The sequence below is a fragment of the Molothrus ater genome, chromosome 8 (assembly GCF_012460135.2).
Source record: "Molothrus ater isolate BHLD 08-10-18 breed brown headed cowbird chromosome 8, BPBGC_Mater_1.1, whole genome shotgun sequence".
In the NCBI taxonomy this organism is placed as follows: Eukaryota; Metazoa; Chordata; class Aves; order Passeriformes; family Icteridae; genus Molothrus; species Molothrus ater.
In genome coordinates this window covers 1044080-1068835 of record NC_050485.2, presented here as the reverse complement: position 1 = coordinate 1068835, position 24756 = coordinate 1044080, and the positions used below count along the sequence as shown (strand labels likewise).

Sequence of the window (24756 nt, the reverse complement as noted above, 5' to 3'; positions counted from 1 at the left end):
GTAATGATGTCCATGGGGAAAAGAGGAGTGGAGAGATGCAGCAGCACAGTGGAACAGATCTGAATTGAGGTCTGGACCCAGCTGTGCTGGTGCTGCAGGTGCTGTAATCAGCACAGCTTCTGTCTGATGTGATCTGGAATATATGTTTGGGATGGGGACCCTGAAACACAGCCAGCAGCTCTTCCATTGCTGGGAGGTTTGCCCCAGGTGCTTTGTGTACTCCAGGTCACCTGCAGGAGCAGTTTCTCTCACAAACATCCCCAGAATCAGTGTCTGACAATTGGCTTGAGCCAATACAGTCTCACTGAGGGAAGAACTGTAATACCTTGAAGTGACTCATGCACCATAATTTAGAGGGTGGCTGCCTACAATTTCCAGGTGCCATCAATCTCCTTGGTAAGATAATTTCCTGCCTTCATATATACGGAGGAGGAAAGGATACACCATGAATTTCTGATGATGGGGATGATACTTAGCCTTTAGATAGTGTTTTCAGCCTTCAAGCAGTGTACAAGTGGGCCTTAATATTCATCATATCCCTCCAAGTCATTAAATGTTAATATTCCCTTTCTATAGAGGGGGGAGTCGAAGGAGAGGAGTTAGCTAACTTTCTCAGGACTTTGGAAAGAGTCATGGGAGTACATTTCAAGCCTGTGCCTACGTTATGTGTCCCTTCTTTCCCTCCAAGGCTCCTGTGTTTGTGTAAAGGCCTTTACCAGCACTGGACAGGATGCAGTGTCAGCCACAGGGGATGCTGATTTACAATAAGCAATGACTGCTCTGGGACATTATTGAGAAATTTGTCAGCTAAGAGTGAAAACTTAGGAGAAATTTTCCTAAAAGGTGCTTAATGTAAACATGAGCTGTTGAAGTGGCTCTGAGAGATGTCAAGTGGTTCTCTAAGAGACACAAAGTCTTCAAAAAGCTTTCAGCCACAGCATCCAGTGGTGTGACCATGTGGGTGGAATCCTACTTGATTCAATGCTGTTGGTTTTTTCCGTTCACTTCAGTGAACTTAAATGAAAATCTTGGAGGTAGCCCTTGTCCATTTGTTATTTTAAAGTACATATTTATTTTATTTCTGTCTGTGTCTGCCATAGCTTCTAGCTTTCATATATCCTGAAACTAAAATACCACTGAAGGCTACAGATGCAGGAGGTTTCTTTTGAAGCAGTGGGGAGTCTGCATGAGGAATCTTCACAGGAGTTGAAAACACTGATATTTGTTTAGAAAACCCTGGTGTCTATCAGAAAGATGTTTTATTCATGGAAGACAACTCATAAAAGGTCACAAGAATAGAGGAAAGCTTATTTACTCCATTCAGTTAAACAGAGCACTGGCACTGTGGAATGGAAGTGCTGTCTAATTACACGACCCTTTTTTAATGTGTTGATTTAAAAGTTATATTTTAATCAGCATATTTTCTTTAAAAAAAAGTTCTCATTAACCTCTTTGTTCAATGCAAAAAAGTTAATTATAAGAATGTTTTTAAAACTGGGAAATATTGAATAATATTTTAAGTTTTTTCCCTTTTAGCCTACTTCTAGTCAACTTCTGAAATTTTCAGGGATCTAAAAAAGAATGAAATTATTTTTGCAACTCAATTTTTTGATCAATTTAGTTTAATTTAATTTCTAAGTGCTTTAATGGCAAGCATTGTAAAAATTCAGTTTTTAAATTTCATGTTCATTTGCTTATCCTGTAGAACTTTCAGTTTTAATGACACAAATTGTGCCACCTTCTATCATTCCAGAATAAAAATCAGATAAAAGATACTGGGCCAGAACAAGCCAAAACAGTTTAAGCAGGTTTTAAACTGGTTAAAAGTGACAGGAAAGGAGACAAGAGGACATGGAGGATCACTGCTGAAGTGCATGTGGGGAAGAAAGCATTACCAGATGTTTGGTGTTTATGGGAATGTTCATACAGGTGCTCTCTCAAATTCTGTTCACAGAATTCATAAGAATTTTGTATTTTTAAGAGCTTTGCCTTCCACTAAATTAGGCCAAAATAGGCTAGTTGGCTGAAAACCAATGAGAAAAGAGACAAATGGACACTTGCACACAGGCATGCTTGGCAAAGCATGATTTCCAAAGGAAATGAGGCTGAAGAGATGGATTACAAGTGGCAGTAACCTTCAGAGCCCAAACACAGCTCTGCCCCTCTAAACGATCTCCCCTTCCCCCTCCTGTTTGGAAGCATTACAGGAGATGTGATAAGTAAATACAAGCTTAATATAGCTGTTTACTAAAGCTCTTGGGGAAAGTCTAGCAAAATATGCTTTCATAAATAAGCCAGAGCTAATTAAGAACCACTTGAAAAGCTAGCACAGGGGAAGGATGCAAGAAAATTACCATGTAACGTGTGTGTGGTTAGCAAAGGCATAATTCCAGCTGAGACCAGGCAGAAACCTGACTGGGAGCTGGATTTATCCATTCTTTCTCATCTTGGGCAGCATCCTATTAAACAAATCATGCCACTAAATGTGATTGAATTACCTGACAATAATAATGGCAGCAGAATAAGACCTTTCCTAAGTAAACTGCAGCTAAAAATCTGATAAATGTCTGATAAAGTTAGAAAGAGGGCTGGTGTGTAATTACAAGGAAGATCAATCTTAATGCATGTGTTTATTTTTCAAGTCCAAAGCAATGAATTGTATGCAAAATAGAAGGGGATGGTGGCTCCCTGTAATGTACTGGGAAATGCTGTACCTGTCCTGAGCTGGCATTCCTGGGGCACGGCTAGTGAAGGAAGGCAAAGCTGTCTGCACAGTCAGTGCATGGCTGTGCAGTCTGTGCCAAGGGCTGGCCACACACACCTGGCAGCTCTTGCTGCTGCTCCCATCTGCTGTGGGATTGCCTCTGGGAAGGCACTTGGGTGGGAATCAGCCCCTGCGAGGGCACAGCCCTTGGGAAGGGGTGTGAGCACTGGGTGTGAGCCCTGTGTGTGTGAGCACTGGGTGTGTGTGAGCCCTGTGTGTGTGTGTGTGTGTGAGCCCTGTGTGTGTGAGCCCTGTGTGTGTGAGCATTGTGTGTGTGTGTGTGAGCACTGTGTGCGTGTGTGTGAGCATTGTGTGTGTGTGTGAGCACTGTGTGTGTGAGAGCCCTATGTGTGTGTGTGTGAGCAGTGTGTGTGTGAGCCCTATGTGTGTGTGTGTGAGCCCTGTGTGTGTGTGTGTGTGTGTGTGTGTGTGTGAGCACTGTGTGTGTGTGAGCCCTGTGTGTGTGTGTGTGTGAGCCCTGTGTGTGTGTGTGTGTGTGTGTGTGTGTGAGCACTGTGTGTGTGTGAGCCCTGTGTGTGTGTGTGTGTGTGTGAGCCCTGTGTGTGTGTGTGAGCACTGTGTGTGTGTGTGTGTGTGAGCAGTGTGTGTGTGTGTGAGCAGTGTGTGTGTGTGTGAGCCCTGTGTGTGTGTGTGTGTGTGTGTGTGTGTGTGTGTGTGAGCCCTGTGTGTGTGTGTGTGTGTGTGTGTGAGCCCTGGTGTGCTTTGTGTGAGCCCAGCACGTTGAGGTTCAGGGGAGATGCACCTGTCACAAGCAGGGGTGCTTTCAGCATGGTTTTACATTGCATGTGGGGAGAAGGGAACACCTTTGGGGCCTGTGGAGCAGTTTTGTTTGGGGCTCTCAGTGTTTGCAGTCCCAGGGTATGTCAGGCACAGGGAAAAGGCTCTCAGGACATTGTGTCTCTGCTGTTCTCTGTCTGTGTACATTCCATGCACATGGAGCACTCCTGGCTGACACTGCTTGCTTTTCTGGCCTGTGAGATCTGTGCCATCACTCTTTGGTTGAGATCTGCTCACAGATTGCCTTAATGTGCACTGCTGCAAGACCCATTATCATACCTGTCATATCTGTCTCTCTCACCTGTTGGGAGAAGACCCTGAGAACATCTGGAAACAAATGTGAGGAGCTGCTGCAGACACTTTGTCTCTTGCAGAAAACCTTTGTACCCACTGTGCTGTGCAAACACCTCATTTGTCAGTCCCCTTTGGTACACGGGCACACAGCTATTCCCTCCCCCTGCACTGACAAAATCCCTCCTGATGGGGCTGCCTTTGCCTCCCCATGGGATGCATTACTCTGGCCCAGCTTGCATCCTAGCAGCCTTCTAAGCAGAGGGAGATCACAGAGCTTGCAGCATATTTCTTAGGGGACCTGTCCAGCACTGAGACATTGCAAAGTTCGAGCTGCTGGTCAGGTCTAGGGTTTTGATCCAAGAGCTGCTCTGGCTTGCATTTAGGTGTGCTGCTGCTGCTGCTTTAATGTGCAGTGCTTTATTCAGGCCTAGCCTGGCTGCTCCATGGACTGTGCTCTGGGTGGGAAGCCTGCACAGACACAGTGCCCTTCTGTGGGATGTGAGCTTCCAGTGGCAGCTTCTCCTGGAGACTGGGCAGTCTCAGCAGCAGCTGAGCTGGGATTAGCCAGGCCTACCTTTTTCTCCTGGTTTAGGTACAGGAGAGAGACCTGCAGGACTGACAAAGGTCAGTTCTCTGCTTCAGTTTATTTTCTCTGTTACATGAAATGGAGTTTGGTTGTAGCCAGACCGATGGCAGTTGGGGTGTGAAGTGAGAATTTAGGTAAGGCCTGAGAAGCAGAACTATTCAGTCATTGTAGATAAGACATTTATAACAGTTTTAGTGCCTCATGATATGGGCAAATGGAGAACTGGAGTTTCTTCTCGATACAGGAGAACCCCAAATTGCCTGATTTGCCTAATCCAGGCAAAGAGCAGCTGTTAGGCATTGTAGGATCTACATACATGCACTACAACAAAGGCTGCTCTTCTCAGAGCATTTCTTACACCTTTGGGCTCTGGAAGAGCAACATGGAATGCTGCTGGAATGACCTAAGAACTGTCCAAGTCCCATGGATGAGATGGGTTGTCCTGTGCTGCAGGGCCATGTTTGATTCAGACAAATCCTGTCTGTTCACATTTCCTTTAATCAGACTTGTCTAAGTCTCCTGTTCTGGAAATCCATCTGTATTTTCTTTCACAGTTTCGATATTTCTAATCATATTTTATATTCATGTTCTGCAGCTTTTGAATTCCAAAGTGCTGTCAAGTTCCATGATTTCACCAGGACTGCCTAGGTGGCATTTCCAACCAGCTGGTAGCAGAAATAGTACATGGCACAGGGGAGGAAAACTAAACTCATATAATCTGTTGCCTTTACACAATCTGCTTGCTGAATTAATTTCACTGGCAGCAGGTGGAAGGAAGGTGAGAACATCAGAAAGGTTTTGTTAAATGACAATCCTTAACTGCATTTTCATTGGAAGGATCAGGTTTTGGATCTGCCCATTATGTCTGGAGCCTGTGCTGTATGTTGGGGACATGAGATGCAAGTCTGGTTCCAATTGCTCTTGGGATTTGAGGGGGAGATATGCTAAAAAGGCAAGGTTATTGTAAGTTTTAGTCCCTTCATGCAAAGGTTGTTTTTTATACCTCAGAACTCCCTGATGGGGTAGCACATTTTTTGTTTTGTTTTTTTTTTTTTTTTTAACTTTGACACATGAGCTGTCAAAGTGGACTCCACAACTCAGTGCCATGCACATCACTTGTTCTAAATGTTATCCTTTTGTAGCCTCTAGAAGCTAAATACCTTCCAACTATGTGTATTTACACATGACAAAAGGTCACAGTCATCTCTAAACAGCTCTGCATGCCTAAAACACTTGGAACTGTGTGTTCACTCACTGCTGCCCAATTCCATGCCACAGCAGCAGCCTCCTAACTGAGCTGCCTTGGAATACAACAGTGCCATTTCTGTAGAGAAGGATGTGCCTTGAAAAGCTGAATTTATTCCCAGTTAAGGGACCTGCCTGGAATTGGGAATCTGTGTTATCCCTTCACCATGTTTCCTTACCCTGCAGTGAGCAGATAGACTTGATTTATCCTGAAAGGTGCTTGAGCCTGGCCTGTTGTAATTAGCCTTAGGTAGATTTTAGATGAGTTCCATGACATCATATCTGGCTACTTCAGTTTTTCCTGTATTTCTGAGGCATCTTTATTACTCATTGTGCTGAATCTGTGATTTGTAGTTTCTATATTTAGTGGTTTAGAATCTCTCTTTACTGGAATGAGTGTTGATTTCACTGTTTGATCCAGGGGAGAGAAACTTCGAGGGCATTTTGTCATTCCTTGGTCCTGGAACCTCATTGTTCACCTCATCTGCTAATCTGTTGGCAATCCTCCACCTTCCTCTGTATGTATCATTTGTACACATGCAAATCTTTTTTTAAAGCCTGGTTTTCTACTTACACTGACAAATTTGTAATCCATTGCATTGCTTTAGCCTGAGACCACTTTTATATTTTATATTTTTGATAGCCTCATGTCGGAAGTAATAAAGTTGCATAGAACCTCAGATAAACTGTGGGGTTTATTTGTGGCTGGTAAGAAGCTTATGTATTCTCTGCCACATCTGGCAGCTCAGAAGCTGGGGTGGAACTGACTGGGAGCTGCTCTGAGTGCAGACTGTGCTTGCTCCAGTGCCCAGCACTGTGCTTCTCCACAGGGTCTGTTACACACCAGCCTGTCTTCCCTGGGGAGGGGAGGCACTGAGGGCTGAAGAGAAAACTGCAGATGGAGTTTGAAAAAGAACTTTTTGTCACCCAGCCTAATCTTGATTGCAAAGAACTGGATTTTTTTCCCCTTGTTTGTTCCCCCCCCCCCCCAGTTTGTTAATGATAATGTCAAGTGGGGAAGTGCTGTGTAGTTTCTATCAGTCTTTTCTGAATGCAACTGCTTCTACACATCATAGGTAATTTTAAAAGAATATTTATTCTAATTTTCTTTTCTCTAGATCATTTTACCTTCTTCTTTCTTTTCTCTAAAATACAGTATCTGCAGCTGAGTGCAGTGTGTTAGCTCACAACAGTTGGGTGAAATAATTCTGCTAGACCTCCTGTGCTTTATAGAAAATATCCTGGAGCCAATATTAATTGCTTATCCAACTTGAAGGTAACTCTGGTCTCTGTTCTTTCCTCTCCCAATTCCATTTTTAATATAATCTTTCCCATCAGCATTATTTTCAGGTTTTCTTGATTTTTTCCCTCCTAAATTTAAGTGTGCCTGGCTAATTAGAATGGTGGGGCAGAATTTTAAAGATGCTCCCATTCATCCACAGTTCTACTGAAATGTAATTAAGTAGCAAAGATTACAATGTCTCATGCACATAAATTTTAATGACCCGTATCCATAATAGTCATGCACCATGGGTTAGGTAGTTTTAATATCTCTAACCCTTATTCTGACCTGTTCTCAGATATTTTTTAAATCCTTCAGGGTGAAACTTAGAGGGGGATCATAGAATTTCTGAGATATTTGTTACGGGAATCAGCTTCTCAGAGGGTTGTTTTCTTTGTTAATCAGAATCCCTCTCTCCTTTGCCCGCTGCCTTCCCTGGTGCATTAGAAAACACAGGGAGAGGGACTGATGGCCTCTGGCAGTGGAACAGAGCTCAGGCACTGTCCAATTCCCATGGCAGAACACTGGCAAATCTTCTATTAACTTTCATGGAAGTTATTTCAGAGTGAGACCAGTTTTCCCATTTAAATAGCAGGAAGACTATTTCTTTAGGCTTACAGCTTGAGCTATGTCCTGTATTAGATTTTATCCAGCATTCCCACTGAAGGCAGTTCTATTTATGTAGTATGCTGCAGGCTCAGGGATTTTTTCTGGTTGATGGTTAATCAGCATATTAGCAATAAATACCTCAACATTATGCTGGCTTGCACTGCTTAAACTTAGTATTCATTTAAAATTAAGAAGTCTTATTTCTTTTTGTATGAACCAAAGGCCTGCTTGCATGGCAAATCCAAACCACTTTGCAGACATGTTTCTGAAGTTCCTGTGCTTGCCTTTCCCTTGTGCTGGTGGAAGGGTTGTGGATTGCGTGGTCTTTGGGCAGCAGGGCGGGTGTGTGCCTGCCCTCCATGCAGACAGGTGCTGCTGCTCTGCTCTCACCTCTGCATGGGAGATTACACTGTGTGCTCATTTACTTCCTAATTGGGCAGATGGGACAGCAGAGCATTTTTGAGCATGACAAGTGTGAGTGTGCCCATGCCTGCTCCTGTGTGTGGGTATCCAGCCCCTGGCAGCAGCACAGCCAATTCCAGGCTCCCAGGGGGCCTTTAGCTGCCAAGAGCTCTGCTGGGAATGCACTGTTTACAGGCACTCCAGGCCTTCTCAGAAGCTCTGGGTTCTGTGAAGCTTAAGATTTGTAAGAATCCTACCTAAGCTGCTTTTTGGCAGAAATTGTTGGAATTAACTGTTCTGCTTTATTTTTGTAAATTAGGCCTCTATACATGCTCATTTGCAAAGCTGTTTCCCTGCTTTTCTCTTCATTTCCCACTGAAGAAAACAATGGCTTTGTCCTCAGGGAGAAGGAACAAATGAATTTTTCACTCATCTTAGTCCAATTGTCTCTTTAAACTCAGTGACATTTAAAAAGTTCTCTTTTCTCTAAACGTGCTGCTAGGGTATTCCATGCTGCATGTTAGCCTGGCTAATGAAATGTTGCAGCAAATACATGTTCACTGTGGTTACGTTACATAAAGAAACAGAAAGAAATTATCTTTTCATTTTTCATCAAGTGTGAAAGACACTCTGGGATAAATTGAGTTTCATACTGAAAAGGCAGAGAGTTCTAACTTTAATTCATGGCTAAGTAATCATGTTAAATGAAGATCAGTCAGCTCAGTGCAAGCTACTTTTGAATAGAACTGGGTTGTTGTAAATCACTTCTGTCTATACTGTCAGGCAGATATTTAAGACTTCACAAGACTTCACTTTCACACCACTAGAAAATTCTACAGTAGTGTAGAAAACTTTTCCACTTACTTCTTCCAACCATGTTTCAAGGATTCAGTGGTACCAGCCATCATTTCAGACCTATGGAGGTCAATAATTTACAGCATTAGTTTTCTTTGCGTCACTAACTTCACCTTTATTTTAATAGGAAATGAAAAGGGAAGGATATTTCCTGGTGTTTAAGAAATATGGGAAAATACTACTTTTTCTTCTCTTAAGAGTAATCTGATTCCACTTTTCAGTAAAGCAGCTATGTTAGGGACTGTATGTTGACAATCTCAAAAACCACTTTGTTAAATGATCTTCTATAACCTTTTCATTTTTTCTCTGTGAAGCCCAAGAAGCTGGTTTAGATGGGATTAAGACATGTGCTATAATTACTTCTATTATTCATCATCCTACAACAAATTGTACTGGAATGCACAAAGTGAAGAATCATCATTCATACAAGCCTTGTTTGTAAGTGTTCTGTGCCTGCAGGATAAAGAACTTTCTCTGCTGCCTAATAAATTGTGAGAGTTCTGAGGAGCCCAGGCTGGACTGGAGTGTACCTGAGTAGTGTGGTGTATTCATGGCAACAATGATCCAAGAAAATGCTGGGTATTTCCAGTTATTTCAGTGTTCTTGGCAAATGCAGGTAAGGTAAGAAGCTGTCAGAATTATGGCTCAGGAAATGACCAGAGAAATTCTGCAAAATTTGACTTAGCTTCCTAAACCTTTCTCTGCAGGGGTGAGCTCTCAGTATTCAGTGGCACATCCATAGGGACACCTCCCACTGTCCCAGCCTGGCCTTGGACAGGATCCTTGCCCCAGGGATCCAGGGATGCCCAGCTGCTCTGGGCCTCAGCTCCCTCCCAGGGAAGGATTTCTTCCCAAAGAAGGAGTGGCTTTTGAGCAGCTGAGCAAGGACACGGGCCTAGAGAGTTGCCAAAAGGCAATTCTTGGAACTATTTACTGTCACTGAGAAACACCAAGGAGAAAATTCAAAGATGGCTTGTCTGAGCAGGTGCTGATAATAAATAAATTGCTTATTTACAAACAAGTGAAGACGGCAATTCTGCTTATAAATATATTCTCACTTAATTTTTTGAATGATTACTAATTGATTTGCAGACCTGGAGCTGCTGCCATTTGATTCCTCTTTTCATTCATCACACAGATTAGTTTCTGACCATTTGTATCTCTGAAGCATGTGGTCTTCCAGCCCAAAACCACAAAGACATCCATTTTAGATCTTAGAAGTATGAAGTCTGTTCTGAACATTTATATGAAACAATGAGAAAAAAACCCTGAAAATAGAAAAGTGATGGATTTCTAGAACTTGAACAGCTTTTTTCAAATTGGCTATTTATGGAATACTGATAGCCAAATGTTCTTTGCTGACATCTTGCTAAGCTGTGTCATGTTTCTGGAAGCCTGAGATCTGTCATCCCTGCACACTGCTATGTTGGAACTGCTTATTTGCAGGTGTTAGCACACAGGGCCTCTCTGCCTTGGAGCCTCCTGTGTGGGAAAGAGCTGAGCAGGATGAAGTGCCTGGAAAGCAGCTTGGAAAGGCTGGGACTCCATCAGAACCAGGGGGTTGCTGTGGGGGTGGAGGCCTGCCCAGGACCCAGGGTGTTTCTGTCTCTCTAGGTGGAGCTGAGTTCTCTCCAGATGGGGTTTCATACTTCATTTAATCTAATGTTCCCTTGAGGTGCTTGGGCTGAGCCAAGGGAGGGAGCTGATCCAGCCTAGCAGTAACTTGTTAAGAATTTGAAAATGCTCAACAATTACTTTTCTAGTGAATCACAGCCCTGTGTGAAACCCCAAATCCTGCTCAGTGTGCTCAGTACCAGGTCTAGCAAGGGAGAGAGAAAATCAGACAGTTGTCTTCAACAGTCTGTAATTAGGTCAGTCTGAAGTAACTGTGAAGCTGCAGCCTGGAGTGGAAATGATCAGTAAATTCTCCTCCTTGATAAGAGTTTCCCTCTCATTATCTACTCTGCTAATTTTCCTGAAGGCTTTTGGACAGTACATAAACTTTGGATTGCCTTGTCAGCAGCAGGGCTGCCTGAAGGCTCAGTTCTCTTTCCCTGGAAGTTGCCCTGGTGCCCTGGGCCTCCACGCCTGCTCCTTCCACCTCTCTGCTCCCTTGCTGACCCCTGCAGCTCCCCTTGTGCTCCTTGGTGCCTGCTCTCAGTGCTGCTGTGGTTTGCAGCCAGAAGGGTTGTCAGGAGCCTTGGACAGGAGCTTTGCACTGCAGTTGCTCTGGAAAGCTGACATCGTTAAAAAGGGAACCAAAAGCACAGAGAAATGTGGTTACTTTTTGTTATGTGGTTACTTTTTGTTACGTGGTTATTTTTTGTTAAGCTGAAAATGAAACAACATCAGCTGGATGAAAGGGACCAAGTTATTTGAGAGAGTGGGTAACTGGATAGTTAAGACACTTGGAACACGGTGATAAACTTGAAATCATAGCTCTACCTGCTTTGAAAAGAACAGATTTAATAAAAAACACCACACCAAAGCCACCCAACACACCCCATCTGTCTCTCTCTAGTTGCCTATCACAGGCACAGCCCAGGGCTTAAGAGCTGTTTTTCTAAAAAATGTTTCTGAAACAGTGTCCCAGGGAAAATAGATAAATTATCTGTCTTCATCTTTTCCTGGAACAAAAAGGGCATGGAAACCTCACTGATGCTTTGTCAGACTAAGTACAGATTCCCCCTGGAGAAGGGAATCTTTAGCCGTGCTCACAGGGACATGACAGACCTGAGTGTTACCTGAGGGTGCCCCTTTAAAGTGAGAACTCTGCGTCTCCTGGGGGCCTCTGCTGTCCCAGCACAGCTGCTGCTGCTTCCCCTCCCTGAAATGCTCTTACCCTGTGTTCTCCCGGCTGGAGGAGAGACTCAAATGTGCAGGAGCTCAGTTTCTCCTAAAAGGTCATTTTTTCTATTCTGTTCCCAGCCTGCTGTGTTTTCAGACCAGACAGTGGTGTCCTTAGCTCCTGTGGACACAAGTGCTCATAGGAGTTTCAGGAAACATCACTGGTCATCATTAGCCAGTGTAAGTAAGGGCATCACAGTCTGGCACTGCAGCTTTTTCTTCTTTATAACAACTTGGAGCACGTTGGAAGGAGACATGAGCCCAACTCTGGATGTGGGAAAACTCTTCACAACAAATCATCTGCTCTGTACTGTAATTGCTGATCTTGCAATGTTGGGAGGGTAGATTGTAACGCCAAATAAATAACATTTTCATTTGTATTATTGTTTTCAGTATTGATGATCAATAAAATAATTTCTCTGTCTTGGTGTTTAATTCCAAATATTAAAAAAAAAGTTATTATAGTAGTATTATCTGGGTGAGTCATGTGGGAGGACTCAAGTTTCCTGACTGCTCAAGAAGATAGCCAGTTTGGCTTGCATACAGATGTAAAACGTTTTAAAAGAATAAGTTTGTGACTCAGGCCAGGAAAGCATTATCACTCATAAGTGTATGGGAAGCTGACAGTAGAGGGGTTGGTAATAAGGAATCAGTTTTAAGAGGCTGTTCTGGAAGATGTGCATGATTTGGGCAATCCTAATTGTGACAAGAAAATGCAGGTTGTGTCTGTGTGCAGAGCTCCTGTCCAGCAGGTTTGTTCTGCAAGCAGGATGGATTTCTATTGCACTGCTGACAGGGAACACATTCCTTGAGCTATTCTTCATATTTCATGGATCCTTGAATTTGCATTTGTATAATGAGGCAACACAGATCTTGTAAGCATCTTTCTGAGCAAAACTCTCCCTCGGATTTTTTTTTTAACTTAATGGTTTGGCTTTCTCAGACACTCTGAACATGGGGCCCTTTTGGTAGCTGACTAATATCATGATGTCACTAATGTCATTATTCCTTTCTGCTTTAAAGGAAACACTGCATCATTCATATTTACATTCTAAGTAATTCTTAAAGCATAAAAAATAGATGGGTTACAATCATGTCATCCCTGGTTTTGCAAGACTCTTGTTTTCACATAGAAATTGCTCCATGTTCTACTCTTGCTTCTCTGAACAGTAATGTTGGGTCACTGAATGTATGTTGGAAAGATCATCTGCTTCTGATTAGGAACAAGTGTCGTGTGTTCAAGCTCCTCTGAAGCTGCATTTGGAGCTGCCTCTGCTGTATTTCCCTGAAGCTGATGGGACAAACCAGTGACACCAAGGGAATGTTCTCCCCATGAGCCAGCTGAGGCAGCAACTGGAGCTGCACTAGAGTACTTAGTGAAATGAAAGCACTGCTGCCTTATGAGCTGTGCATTAATGCAGATAGATTAAAAGCCTTCTGAAGATGTTGGCAGAATTCTCATATTGCTAAATGAAATACAAATGAAGGTTTAATTGCTAAATCCAGATCTCTTCTGCATTATAAAGCTTTTTCTTTGCTCTCTTGCTGTTGTAAGGGAAGTACTAGCATAGCATATTAAATTAATGTTTCTGCTGGAAGTCACAGTGGTAGTCTGTAAGTAGATCTGCTCAAAAACTGTCTGCTAGAATTTAATAGAAAAATATTCATAAGCTTTGCAGCGGAAGGTTTAACTGTGAGCTGCCCAACATGCCTGGGCAGGAAATGGATCCCTGCCTGCCTTCAGTGTCCTGAGCAGCCTCTCAGCAGTGGAGGGATTTCTTGTCCCAGGGCTGTGTTTAATGTGAAGGGTGGGCAGGCAGGAAGAGCAGGAGTGTTGGGGTGCCCAGCTGCAGCCTGCTGAGGCCATGGAGAGCCTGCTCACAGGGCATGTGCTCACCCAGGGGCAGTGGTACCCATGGACTGAGGTGTTCTCCAAGTCAGGGCACCCAGTACAGCTTTAGGCATTGAGGGTGTAGCTTTAAAAGCAGCCTAAATCAGTTTGTTCCATTTCCCCTAAGGGTCTGGTTAAGGAAATAGTGATTGAAGTGGAGATGGGGCTGTGAAGGGTTGGTTTTGGAAAGAGTGGCTGTATGACTTGTTTTCTACACTCCTGGTTTTTAGCACAGGTTTAAAGATCCATTTGTAATTTCTTTTTCCTTTGGAGTGTATGCAGGACACACCATGCACTTTTGTTTAGATTTATAAAACTGCAGGGCTTCAGTGAGTCTCTAAGGCTTTTGTGCCTGATCTCGATGAAGGCAGTGCCCTTCCAAAGGAGAAACTGCTGCAAGGAGAGGCAGAGAGCAGCCCCATGCCTGTGTCTCAGTGCAGCACTCAGTGCTGTGTTCACCTGCTCAGCTGCAGTCACCTGCTTCTTCCAGCTCCCTTGTGTCTCCACAAGTGCTTGGATTCCCTCTTCATTGTCCTACTTCTCTACTTACTCCCTGCTCTCTCCCCACACTCTTAACTTCATTCTTCCCTTCCTTTCGCTCTCAAAGCTCCCAGGGCTGCACAGCTCCCAGGGTTACAGCTCCCAGGGCTGCACAGCTCCCAGGGTTACAGCTCCCAGGGCTGCACAGCTCCCAGGGTTACAGCTCCCAGGGTTACAGCTCCCAGGGTTACAGCTCCCAGGGTTACAGCTCCCAGGGTTACAGCTCCCAGGGTTACAGCTCCCAGGGTTACAGCTCTCAGGGTTACAGCTCCCAGGGCTGCACAGCTCCCAGGGCTGCAGAGACCAGGGTTACAGCTCCCAGGGTTACAGCTCCCAGGGCTGCAGAGACCAGGGTTACAGCTCCCAGGGTTACAGCTCCCAGGGTTACAGCTCCCAGGGCTGCACAGCTCCCAGGGTTACAGCTCCCAGGGTTACAGCTCCCAGGGTTACAGCTCCCAGGGTTACAGCTCCCAGGGTTACAGCTCCCAGGGCTGCAGAGACCAGGGCTGCAGAGACCAGGGTTACAGCTCTCAGGGTTACAGCTCTCAGGGTTACAGCTCCCAGGGCTGCACAGCTCCCAGGGTTACAGCTCCCAGGGCTGCACAGCTCCCAGGGTTACAGCTCTCAGGGTTACAGCTCTCAGGGTTACAGCTCCCAGGGTTACAGCTCTCAGGGTTACAGCTCTCAGGGTTACAGCTCCCAGGGTTACAGCTCCCAGGGTTACAGCTCCCAGGGCTGCACAGCTCCCAGGGTTACAGCTCCCAGGGTTACAGCTCCCAGGGCTGCACAGCTCCCAGGGTTACAGCTCCCAGGGTTACAGCTCCCAGGGCTGCACAGCTCCCAGGGTTACAGCTCCCAGGGTTACAGCTCCCTGGGCCATGCTGTGCAGGCCTTGTGTGGCTTGATGGGGACACCTTAAGGGGAGAAGGACAAGAGCTGCCCCCTGAATGGGGCACAGGCAGCTTGGCTGTGGAGGAGAGGGGCATTGAGAAATAGAAGCAGAGCTTCCAAGGGGGCTTTGTAACACAGGGTCCCCCACCTATCTCCTACCTTTGGTGAGCTCCTGCTTTAGCCTCTCTTGGGGTACAGCTCTCATACGGGCTTCCCTTTGCTTGGGGAAAGGGAGAGGTCACAGACCTTCCCTGCCTGAAGACTTTTATCATCCTGTAGACTTTAAAAGGATCTTTGTGTGAGGTGTCTGTCATGGTGTGGAATACCTGGGACTGGGGTAAATCAGGGCTGGAGAGGTTTTGAAGGTAGAGAAACAGTGATGGCAAAAGAAAAACAATGTGTCTATTTTAAACATGAATAGCTTGGATTATTAAACTTGGATTTGTGTAATTACAATGTTCAAGCAGAAAAGTGACACCACTCCAGGAATCAATTTACCTTGAAATAGCACTTGGAGGAAGTTGTTAGTGGAATGGCTGGAGCTCACTTTGTCACAGAACAACGACAGAAAATGTTCAATTCCAATATTTAAAGAATTACCCATTGGTGCCCAGTTCTGTTAACCTCTGAAAATCCCAGGTGAGATAGGTGGGATTGGAAGCTGGATTTTATTCTTTGTGTGTGCCAATTTTGATTTTACATTTTACAAGTCAGTCTCTCCACGGACATAATTTTAATAGGTTTCTAGATCTTTTAATTAAGAACTAGTTGTAAAGCTCTCCCAGCTGTTATTTGAGTCCTACATAAAGTTTCAATAGCTTTGTGAGGTATGAATTTTCTTTTAAAAGCTCTCCCTAACCCTTTGTCCAGTATAATTGACACAGGATTTGTCCATTTGCCTCCTACTTTGGTCCTTTCTTGTTGCTCCTGCCTACAATCCCTATTGGATGGATGTTATCTGTGCTGGTCCTTGTGGTCAGAGCTTCATAATAAGACACTGTCATTTGTGCTGTCTTGTGTTCTTTTGATGCTGGTGAGGTTCTAAAGTACTAGAATGTATATTATAGTGAGTAGGTTATTATTTTATCTGTGAATTGCTTGGTGAATTATGGCTGGTCCTAGTGAGTTCTTACAGTTTACTATTGCAGTTTATTGTGCAATAAAATGTCAGTTCATTTTTGGTCACATTTTCAGCTGCCTCACTCTTTCATCTATGGAAACCTCCCAGCGATTTTCTGTACTAAAAGTGCACAAGGATCCATCTGGTTTTTGTGCAGTCCCTGTGTTTTCTGTGGGCAGCCCAGCTTGATCCCACAGACTCTGGCAGCCCTCCTGCTCCTGACGTAGTGATGGTGTGTTAAAGGTTCTTGTAGTGTTGCAATTCTGCCTACCTAAAGTCTTCTGTGACCTGTCAGACTGTGTTTTTTACAGCTAACCTGCCATGGTTTATATTCCTTTCTGCTATGTGCATATGCCATGATCTTTTCTGGTGCTGTTGTTGTTACACCCTCTCCTAAGCTGCCTTTCCAGCACACTGGCTGCTTTGCTGTTAGCCTTTCAGCAGGGCTCTTTGAGGGGACTGGGATAGGCTCACCTCCTAGTAGCTGTGCTTGCATAACCTTCACATACTTGCCAATACTTCACATTTGAAATTTCATTTATTTTAACAAGCTTTCACTTTTAGTTACATTACCTTTTTAAAATCAATTGGAATTTTTTTTAACTTTTGTCTACTTTAGAGATATTGAATCTTACTGTGTCAGGGTCTCTCTTACAGACTGCCTTTTGGTAGTAATAATATTCTTGATGAGGACCTTGACACTGCTGTGGCTGTGTCACAAGGTGGCTTTTTTTAGTGGGTCCCCTGTTTGTCACTCCCTGAAGTACAATCTACAGATCAGAATTGTCACACAGCATGTCTGAAATAACGAAACCCTACCATTACTGCTGTTTTCCTGTGCTAGCAATCATTCCAGTTTCTCTGCACACAACAGGGTTGCTCTTCTCAAATGAAAAAGATTAGATTGTCGATTGTCCTTAATAATGTATTTCTCCTGTATTTGAGCATGGACATGGAGTTTTGTAGAGATTCTGTGTTTCTCGTTGGTACATTTCACCAAGCTCTGATGTGATTCTAAGATATTTGTGATCTGATTTCTTGACATGATTCCTGTACTGACATGAGTTATTGCATTTTAAAAATCCTTTATCTAGATACTAAAGTACCAATAATTATCTCTTTCCTCCAAGTGTTTGATATTATTTAAAATATACTTACAGGTAGGCATTGTAGTCTAGCCATCTCTTTTTTAACCTTCTCAGCATTTGTATAGAAACACATACATATTTGGTTAGGGGTTTTTTGTCTTCTGCCTCTTTTGGGAAACAGCTTCACCTTTGACTTTGTCCAGTGCATTTTCTACCCATGGGCCTGTAGACAGATGGGGAAAAGGAGACAGAAAGTCTGCCCATGTGTGTCTCTTTCTCTGGGGGTTCTCAGCTTGTTTTGCAAGTGTTGATACTCAGATGAATTTTGCAGTCAGACTGGGGAGTGTCTGTGCTTTATTATGGATTTATGTTATGGGAGTGGGTGACTCCAATGAATTTTGCTTCACTTGGCAGCTTAAATCTGCTCTTGAGTCAGTATTAGTTAATATTTTTTTGTGATGGATTTTGAGCTTAGCTGCAGACACAGAGGCTGAAGACTTGCCCTGAACCTCATAAAAACTTGCCCTGAACCTTGTGAGAAATGCTGTTTGTTGACAGCATTTGATACATTTTTGGTGCTGTTTTGGTTTCACTGTAGAAATGCAAGGCAAGTGATACAAGGACAAGGGGAACTGCAGTGTTTTTTGTGAGGAAAGAGAATGCTTTACTGGCTAGTGAAGGATAAGCCCCAAACAATTAGGATAAAATGTTTCTCCATGCTTCTTTCCTCTGGAAGCTTGTCCAAATCACTTCCCCAAATAATGGTAGCTGTTACCGTCAATAATGTATCATGGAGAGAATAATGCAAGCAAATCTTCAGTCTTGCTTTTGCAGTGGATGCCTAAAGCTGTATAATAAAATGGGATTTTGAGCAACAGCAGATTTTGGACTCCTATGTCAATCACATCCCCTCCTTTCTCTCTCCACCAGATGCTGTTTTACAAGTATGTAACATTTTATGTGCAAGAAGAGAACAGCTGATTTATTACAGAAATGAAAGAATATTAAACCTTCCACAGGGCTGTAAGGACAGCCTTAGCACAAATACACCTGATCTGATAATAGCAGGCAATGAACTCACAATATTCCATATTACGTTAAAATTTCTGTAACCTAGTTGTAAATGGTTTTTCATTTAGATTTTGTTTGCTTAAGTTTATTACAGAAAGTAAAAATAACCCCTTCTGTGATAGCACCTGCAAGATAGATATTGCTCTATTTCTTTGTAAATAAAGGCCTGCATTTTATTACTGTGGAAATTGCTATACTTCTGCCTTTGCAAATCAGGCAATTTTCTGAAGCTTTTCCCAATAGGTATGTTGTAATGGCTTGGTGTGCTGGAAGGGTAGGCCTTTCCCAAGTACACATCTACACATAATGGAGAACATTAAGAATGAAAGTACATGGAACTGTGAAGGGAAAACAAATATGGACAATGTTCAAACCAGAGCTAAACTTCTAAACCCCTGTTTTGGCCACCTAAAGGGAAATTGCCAATGGAAACCTGAATCTTTAAATAAACCCCTAATGAAGTAGTCATCTAAATTTTACTTCAAGAACATCCATCACCTCATTCAGCTTGATGAAGCAGGACTATTCATGCCACTAGGATGATACTGTGTCTCATTTGTGGATTTGGATGAGTGGATGACAGTGGAACATTCATCATTTAGGGAAGAGTTTGTTCCCATGAAGGTCAGGGTGGCTGCCAGTCCCTCTCCCCCTCAGCCCCTGTGCCAGTACCACACCTCTGGAACAGCAGGGACAGTGCCCGGGGTTTGGTACCCAGCTGCTGTGTGAGCACACAGGCCTGGGTCTCTTTATGTGGAGCAGCATTCCAAAGAAGTTCTGTTTGGATTGTCGTGCCAGGAAAACATCTGGGGATACCATTTAATGGTATTTCATTATTGTGGTTAATAAGCAGTGGCTCCTGGGTTTATATGTGTAGGGTGTCTAAGAATATGTTTACTTAGTGTATGTTGTGTATGTTCATCTGTGGTGTATTTATTTGTGGGATAAAGAGGCCATTTTTCTTTTTAGGGAAAAATAGCTCAGATAAGACAGTATTAGTTTTCATAAGACGGTGTTTTAATAAGATAAACAAAAAATGTGACAGATTTCATATGTGTTTTATAACCAAATATTTTACATGTTATTTTTCTTCTCTTTTGTGTATACTCTGGAGGCAGTCATGCATGGATTGTTAGAATAATAAAAATTACTTGAAGTAACTCTGCCTTTATCTGAGCATTTGCTATGCTTGTAAACTTGCATGCTGTTCGTGTCTAGTATTACATGCACTTCCATTTGCCAGCCACAAACAAATAGATTTTAATTTGTGCAATTTACACACTTCTGCATTGTACAACAGTAAGACCCTAATCAAATTTGATTCTACACCCCTTACTGAAGGGTAGTTTTTAGCATGATAAATCTCAGTTTTCCTATTCACCTCAGTGCTTTCTGAGGGCAGGTGAAGGAAGTGCTGCTGCCTGTGCTGTGCCTGCGCAGTGACAGCTCTGGAGAGCCCCACGGCTCAGTCCGTGCGTGTGGCTGGAGGAGCAGCTGGAGCTTTGCACCCTGCAGAGCCTCAGTGCTCTGCAGGTCTGGGCTGACAGAAGCATGGCCTGTTGTAAACTAGCACTAAGCAGAGTTAAATCAGAAAACACTAAATGGAGGATAACATCACAGGCACCCCTGAGCTTGGCGTAGAGAGGAATTCCCAACTGCTGCTGGAAGCTCAGCTGTGTTCCCTGGGAGATGGTGCAGCAGATCCTGGACCTACTGCACAAAGCTGCAGTTCATCAGTCTGCTAAATGTCATTTAAGGGGCTGGGGTAAATGGGGAGAGGTAATTACTGCTGCCTTAGGTGCTTTCAAGTAGCAGCAGCCCAGAGAATATTTTCTTTCTAGGGCAGCTCTACCACAACAGCTCATCAGTGCTGTCTGCCAGGTAAAGGAGAGCACATTGACAGAATTTATTGGGCTCAGACAGCCTTTGCTAGCGTTCATCATAAGAGGCTGTTTGGGAAGCTAAACATTGCTGAAGTGAAAGGGGAGCTACTCTTCTGTGGTAGGAACTGTCTGGAGACAGAAAACAGAGAAGGAATGAGGTGTCAATTTTCCACATGGCAAAAGGTTAACAGCACAGAGCCCTCAGGTATTCAGGGTAGATTCATATGCTGCAAGTTGAAGTCTCTGGGAAAGGGAAAATGGCAAAATGTGCAGGTAATATAAATTGTTTGGGTCAGTCAGGTCTAGGAATGCAAGCAGGACCTTCCAGAACTCTGCAAAGCTACGAGAACGAGCAAGAGTTTACCAAGCAGAATCAATTCACAAATGTGAAGTATTCCCTGTTGGCAATGATAGGAATGATTTTGACGACAGACCTCTGCCGTTAGTATTTAACAAAGCGTTACCAGTGAAAAAAGACTATGTTGTGTCCTTCTGGACACAGTTCAAAAGGCTTGTTAAGAGTACATTAATAATGCCTTTGTGTAAATATTTTGCCTTTTATTCTTGAGTTTGTGGTCAATTCTAATTATCTATTGCCAAGGAAGATTAGTTGAAAGAGAAATGGTTTGGAGTTTGCTGAGGAAAATGTTTAGGAGCAGTGGATTCAAGGGACAGGGAATTGATTTTAAAATGGCTTATTAAAATATTTTCATTCACAGTCCATAATTCATCTGTAGAACTTGCTGCCAGACCTCATTGATGGTAAGGTTTTAGTGGAAATTCTGTATAAAAAGATTTCATTTCTATGTGTATAATGAGAACACTTACAGGTGTGTTATTTGAAGTATAGTACTTGATCCACATTCCTGCACGGCTGTGTTAAGGGCTAAGACATCATTTTCTAACTATCATAAGCTTTTTTCTTCTGGGTTTTTGTTGGGTTTTTTTTTTGGTATGTGTTTGTTCGTACTTGTTATACACAGGTTGCACCCAGTCAGAAAGCCTGCTAGGCATGTCTGATATGACATTTCCTACTGTGATTGTGATATCCTTGGTTCAGGAGAGAGCACAAACAGTTCAATGCTCTGTGTATGAATTGCTTCCTTTGTGAGGTGTTGCTGTTGTCTGTGCTGATGCAAATACATCCTCACAGTCAAGGTAGGTTATTGTATTGTGTGTCATCACAATCTGAGCTTTTTAAACAGAGGCACAATGGAATGAAAACAGTTTTCCTGTTGGCATCTGTTCTGGTTTGATTCTGAGTTTCTCCAGGGCCACCTCTCATCCTTTGCAATGCAGAAGTTGGATCAGAATTTGGATCAGAATTTTCAGCCTGTAAAACACAGGGAGGTTTATACCTCCCCATCCTGGGGAAAAGCAGCCTTTGGCAGTTTGGCCCCATGTGGGAATGTAGAACTCTCCTGAGCTGCTGCTGCTCTGGAGGATGTGGGGTAGCACATTCCTAGGTGTGCTCCAGTTTTGGACACATCTTTCATTTCCACATGTGTTATTGGTGGTGATGTGCTCATTACCAGGTGGGTCACTGCTTGTTTTCATTTCAGCTGGATTTCAGCAGTTTATCATGGACAGGCGTGGCCAGTGCTGCCTCCTGGTGCTGATACAAACACTGGGATAAAAGTGGGCTTTTTTTAAGGCTGGGGTCTTTTTGAATGAATAGCACAGCATCAATATGCTTTTGCTAAGTCATCTTGGGAAGGACAAATATGGTTAAGCAATGGAACAGAATTTTGTCTGGCACTGTGAATACAAAGTTATTATTTCCACTGACATCAATTAAAAAGCTTATTAATAATAGATTGTTAAATGAGAGGTATAAAATCTGATTTTAGTCCCTATCTCAATTTTCAGAAAGTTCTCATCTGAATAGACATTCCCAATAACAATTTCCCAACCTTGTGACCATACATAAATCTCTGAGCAATCAGATTAAGAGCCACTTTAGAAAAAACAGCCATAATTCACCAAGTGGAATAAGCCTTTTAAAACAAGTAAAATGAAACCCTCTATTTATTCTGGTGGTGATGATTGCTGGTATGAATCTTGTGAGAGTTCTGGCTTGTTTATTTTGTTGGAGGTGATACAGTGCTTTTCCATGCAGTGTTGCTCTGCTGTCAGGCATTATGTTTCCCCTAAGTTCTGTAGGCCACCATCATCTGTTTTATATTTGACACTGGAGGAGGAGAGCCTGCCAAACCACAACAGGCTACAACAGTGGTGATTATCAGCACTGAGTAATTGTATTTTATGGCTTGACAGGCTATAGGTTTCAAGCAACGTTTGTGGAAGTGTGCTGTTATGGGATTAAGGTTATGTTTTAGTGTAGGAAATTCTGTACCTTTGTAAATGTGGGTGGAGGTGTCTGGGGTTGCTCCCTTGCTGCTGCACGATGCTGTGCTCTCACTTCACATGACTCATGTCTCCCCCCAGCTTCCACTTTGTGAGTAAGAAAACAATCACTAAAATAATGGCTGTGGGAGGCTGAGCATCTGCTCCCAGTGCTGCCATGGCCTGAAAAGAACCTCATTTCTGTACAAATGGCATTGATAATGTCTTGCAAAGTGTTTAGAGACTCTCTAATGAAAGGTGCTTCAACATTTTTGATGTTGAAGTACTTCAAGGACTGACATTTATTTCTAATTAGAACTAATTAATTCTATTGTTGAAGCAGTTGAGGAGAAATGTTATAATCTTTAATTTATTAATTGATAGATTACTGACTTGATGAGCTGTTTATTTCCAGTTTGGAATTACTGGAAAATTACTTTTTTCCCCATATTTGATACTAAAACTCCAAATAAGGAAAATATTTTCCAAGTTGATGGCTTTGATTTCTGCATTCACCAAGCAAAGCAATGAAAGAGAAGAGATGTAGAGTTCCTATAGAGGATATAATCTGGAAGAAATCTTTATGTCCCTATGTACTAAGTTCTGAGAACATAAGCAAGTTGAAGGTTAGCAAAGTTCACTACAGATACTCGGCTCACTGGGGGACTGACTTGACTTGGAAAAATGAAAATAATTTGGTGGTTTCTGGCCTGCTTTGGTTTGGGAGGAAGTGGTGAGCAGTGCCCTGCTGAGCAGCAGCACAGGTGGGAACAGTGCATCCTGTGCCAGGCCTTCCCTGGAGCAGGAACAGGGAATGGCAGTGGAGTGCATTCAGAATTCATTACTGGGAGCCAGCAGCCTGCAGCACTCAGGAAAACCCAACCCTTCTGACACTGTGTGTTGGCTCAAGGCTCTTTTCCCTGAGCAGAATGTGGGACAAGACACAAAGTGTATTATTACCTGGTTTTCACCTGCAGTCAAGATGGCTGAACTCCCTGACCCTGATTTGTAGGATGTAAAGAACCAGTGGTGCCACCTTCCTTCCACTGCAGAGTGGCCTGCTGGCTCTGCTGCAGTTTGCTGTGTAATAGGAACTGATGGCTCCTATTTAATCAGTCAGGCCTTTGATAAACAGAATGCAGAAAGGGCTGTTGATGATGAAACCATCCTTCTCTGCACTGCTGCCTTACCTCGCCCCTTGTCCAGTCTTTAAGTTTTATAAATCTTAAATGAAATGATTCTGTAAGCTGAATAAAGGACCCCAGTTTTCACAGAGTAATGCTGCATGCCTGCCTGGTGTGCTGCATGGCAGGGAGGGTGCAGCTGAAGTGCAGCTGCTGGTGTTCCCGTTGTGTCCCCTCCTGCAGCCAGGCCCTGGTGCTGTGGAGGGGCACTCTCAGCTGCCCTGTGCTGCCAAGGCAAGGCTGTGCTGCAAAGGGCTGTGATGCTGGGGCAGTGGATTTGTTGCAGTCACCACAAGTCAAGCTTATTTACTGAGGAAATTCTGAAATGCTAAGGCCTCTTGTCAGCATGACACTACTGTCCTACTTTCATGGCAGTGATTTACAAAGTGCAGCACATGGGAGTCTGTGGAATTCACCTCACCTTTGGGAATGCTCTGCTGTGTGAATGATGTATGAAGGGTAAACGTCCTGAAACAGCCTCATGACTTTATGGTAACCATACCCTCAAAGTCCTCAGGCCAGTGGGTTCTCACTAAGCTTTGTCCTGGGATTTTGTGGCACACTTACCCTTTGGGAGGTGTTTTTGTCTTGAGTTTCAGTGGGCTAGTCTGAGTCAAAGAAAAGGGGAGCATTAAGGTACAAGAGGGATTTCCTGATTTTAATAGCAATAGGGTTTTCAGCTGGGTTCATATGGGTGGTGGAAACAAAGACATGAATGTGCTGTCCTGGCCATCCCTCCAGCCTTGATTCATCTTGTCCATTGACAAGAAATTCAGGGTTTGAAAGACAGTCAGGTGTTGCCTACTCAGTGTGACTTCTTGGGGACTTAGTGAACTGGCCACTGTCAATCCAGGAGCTATTTCTTTGTTAAAAAGCAGAAAGCATCTCTGGTGCATTTACTTCAACTCGAGAAAAAATTGTTAAATCCCTTGAAACAAAGTTTGCATTAGAGCTGGGAGAAATGACATGGGGACTCAGGAAAAGCTCTTCCTTCTAACTTATGCCAAACATTTGCTGCTTTGCAGTATTTTACTCCAGTCTCAACTTTGCAGCTCTGAAG

At 43.4% G+C, this 24756-nt stretch overlaps 2 protein-coding genes across 4 annotated transcripts in view; one reads left to right on the top strand and one right to left on the bottom strand.

Annotated features, from left to right (window-relative positions):
• The window catches only part of CTNNA3 (catenin alpha 3), a 424386-nt gene that overhangs the window by 152338 nt on the left and 247292 nt on the right, over nt 1–24756 (top strand).
• Nucleotides 1–24756, bottom strand: part of LRRTM3 (leucine rich repeat transmembrane neuronal 3) — an 83444-nt gene that overhangs the window by 42712 nt on the left and 15976 nt on the right. The window contains exon 3 of one of the 3 annotated variants that reach the window (XM_036385426.2): nt 8845–8895. The exons of the other annotated variants lie outside the window; for them this stretch is intronic. Coding sequence (XP_036241319.1) covers nt 8890–8895 — 6 coding nt within the window. The 3' untranslated portion in view covers nt 8845–8889. The remainder of the gene's footprint in view (nt 1–8844; nt 8896–24756) is intronic. 3 annotated transcript variants of the gene reach the window in all.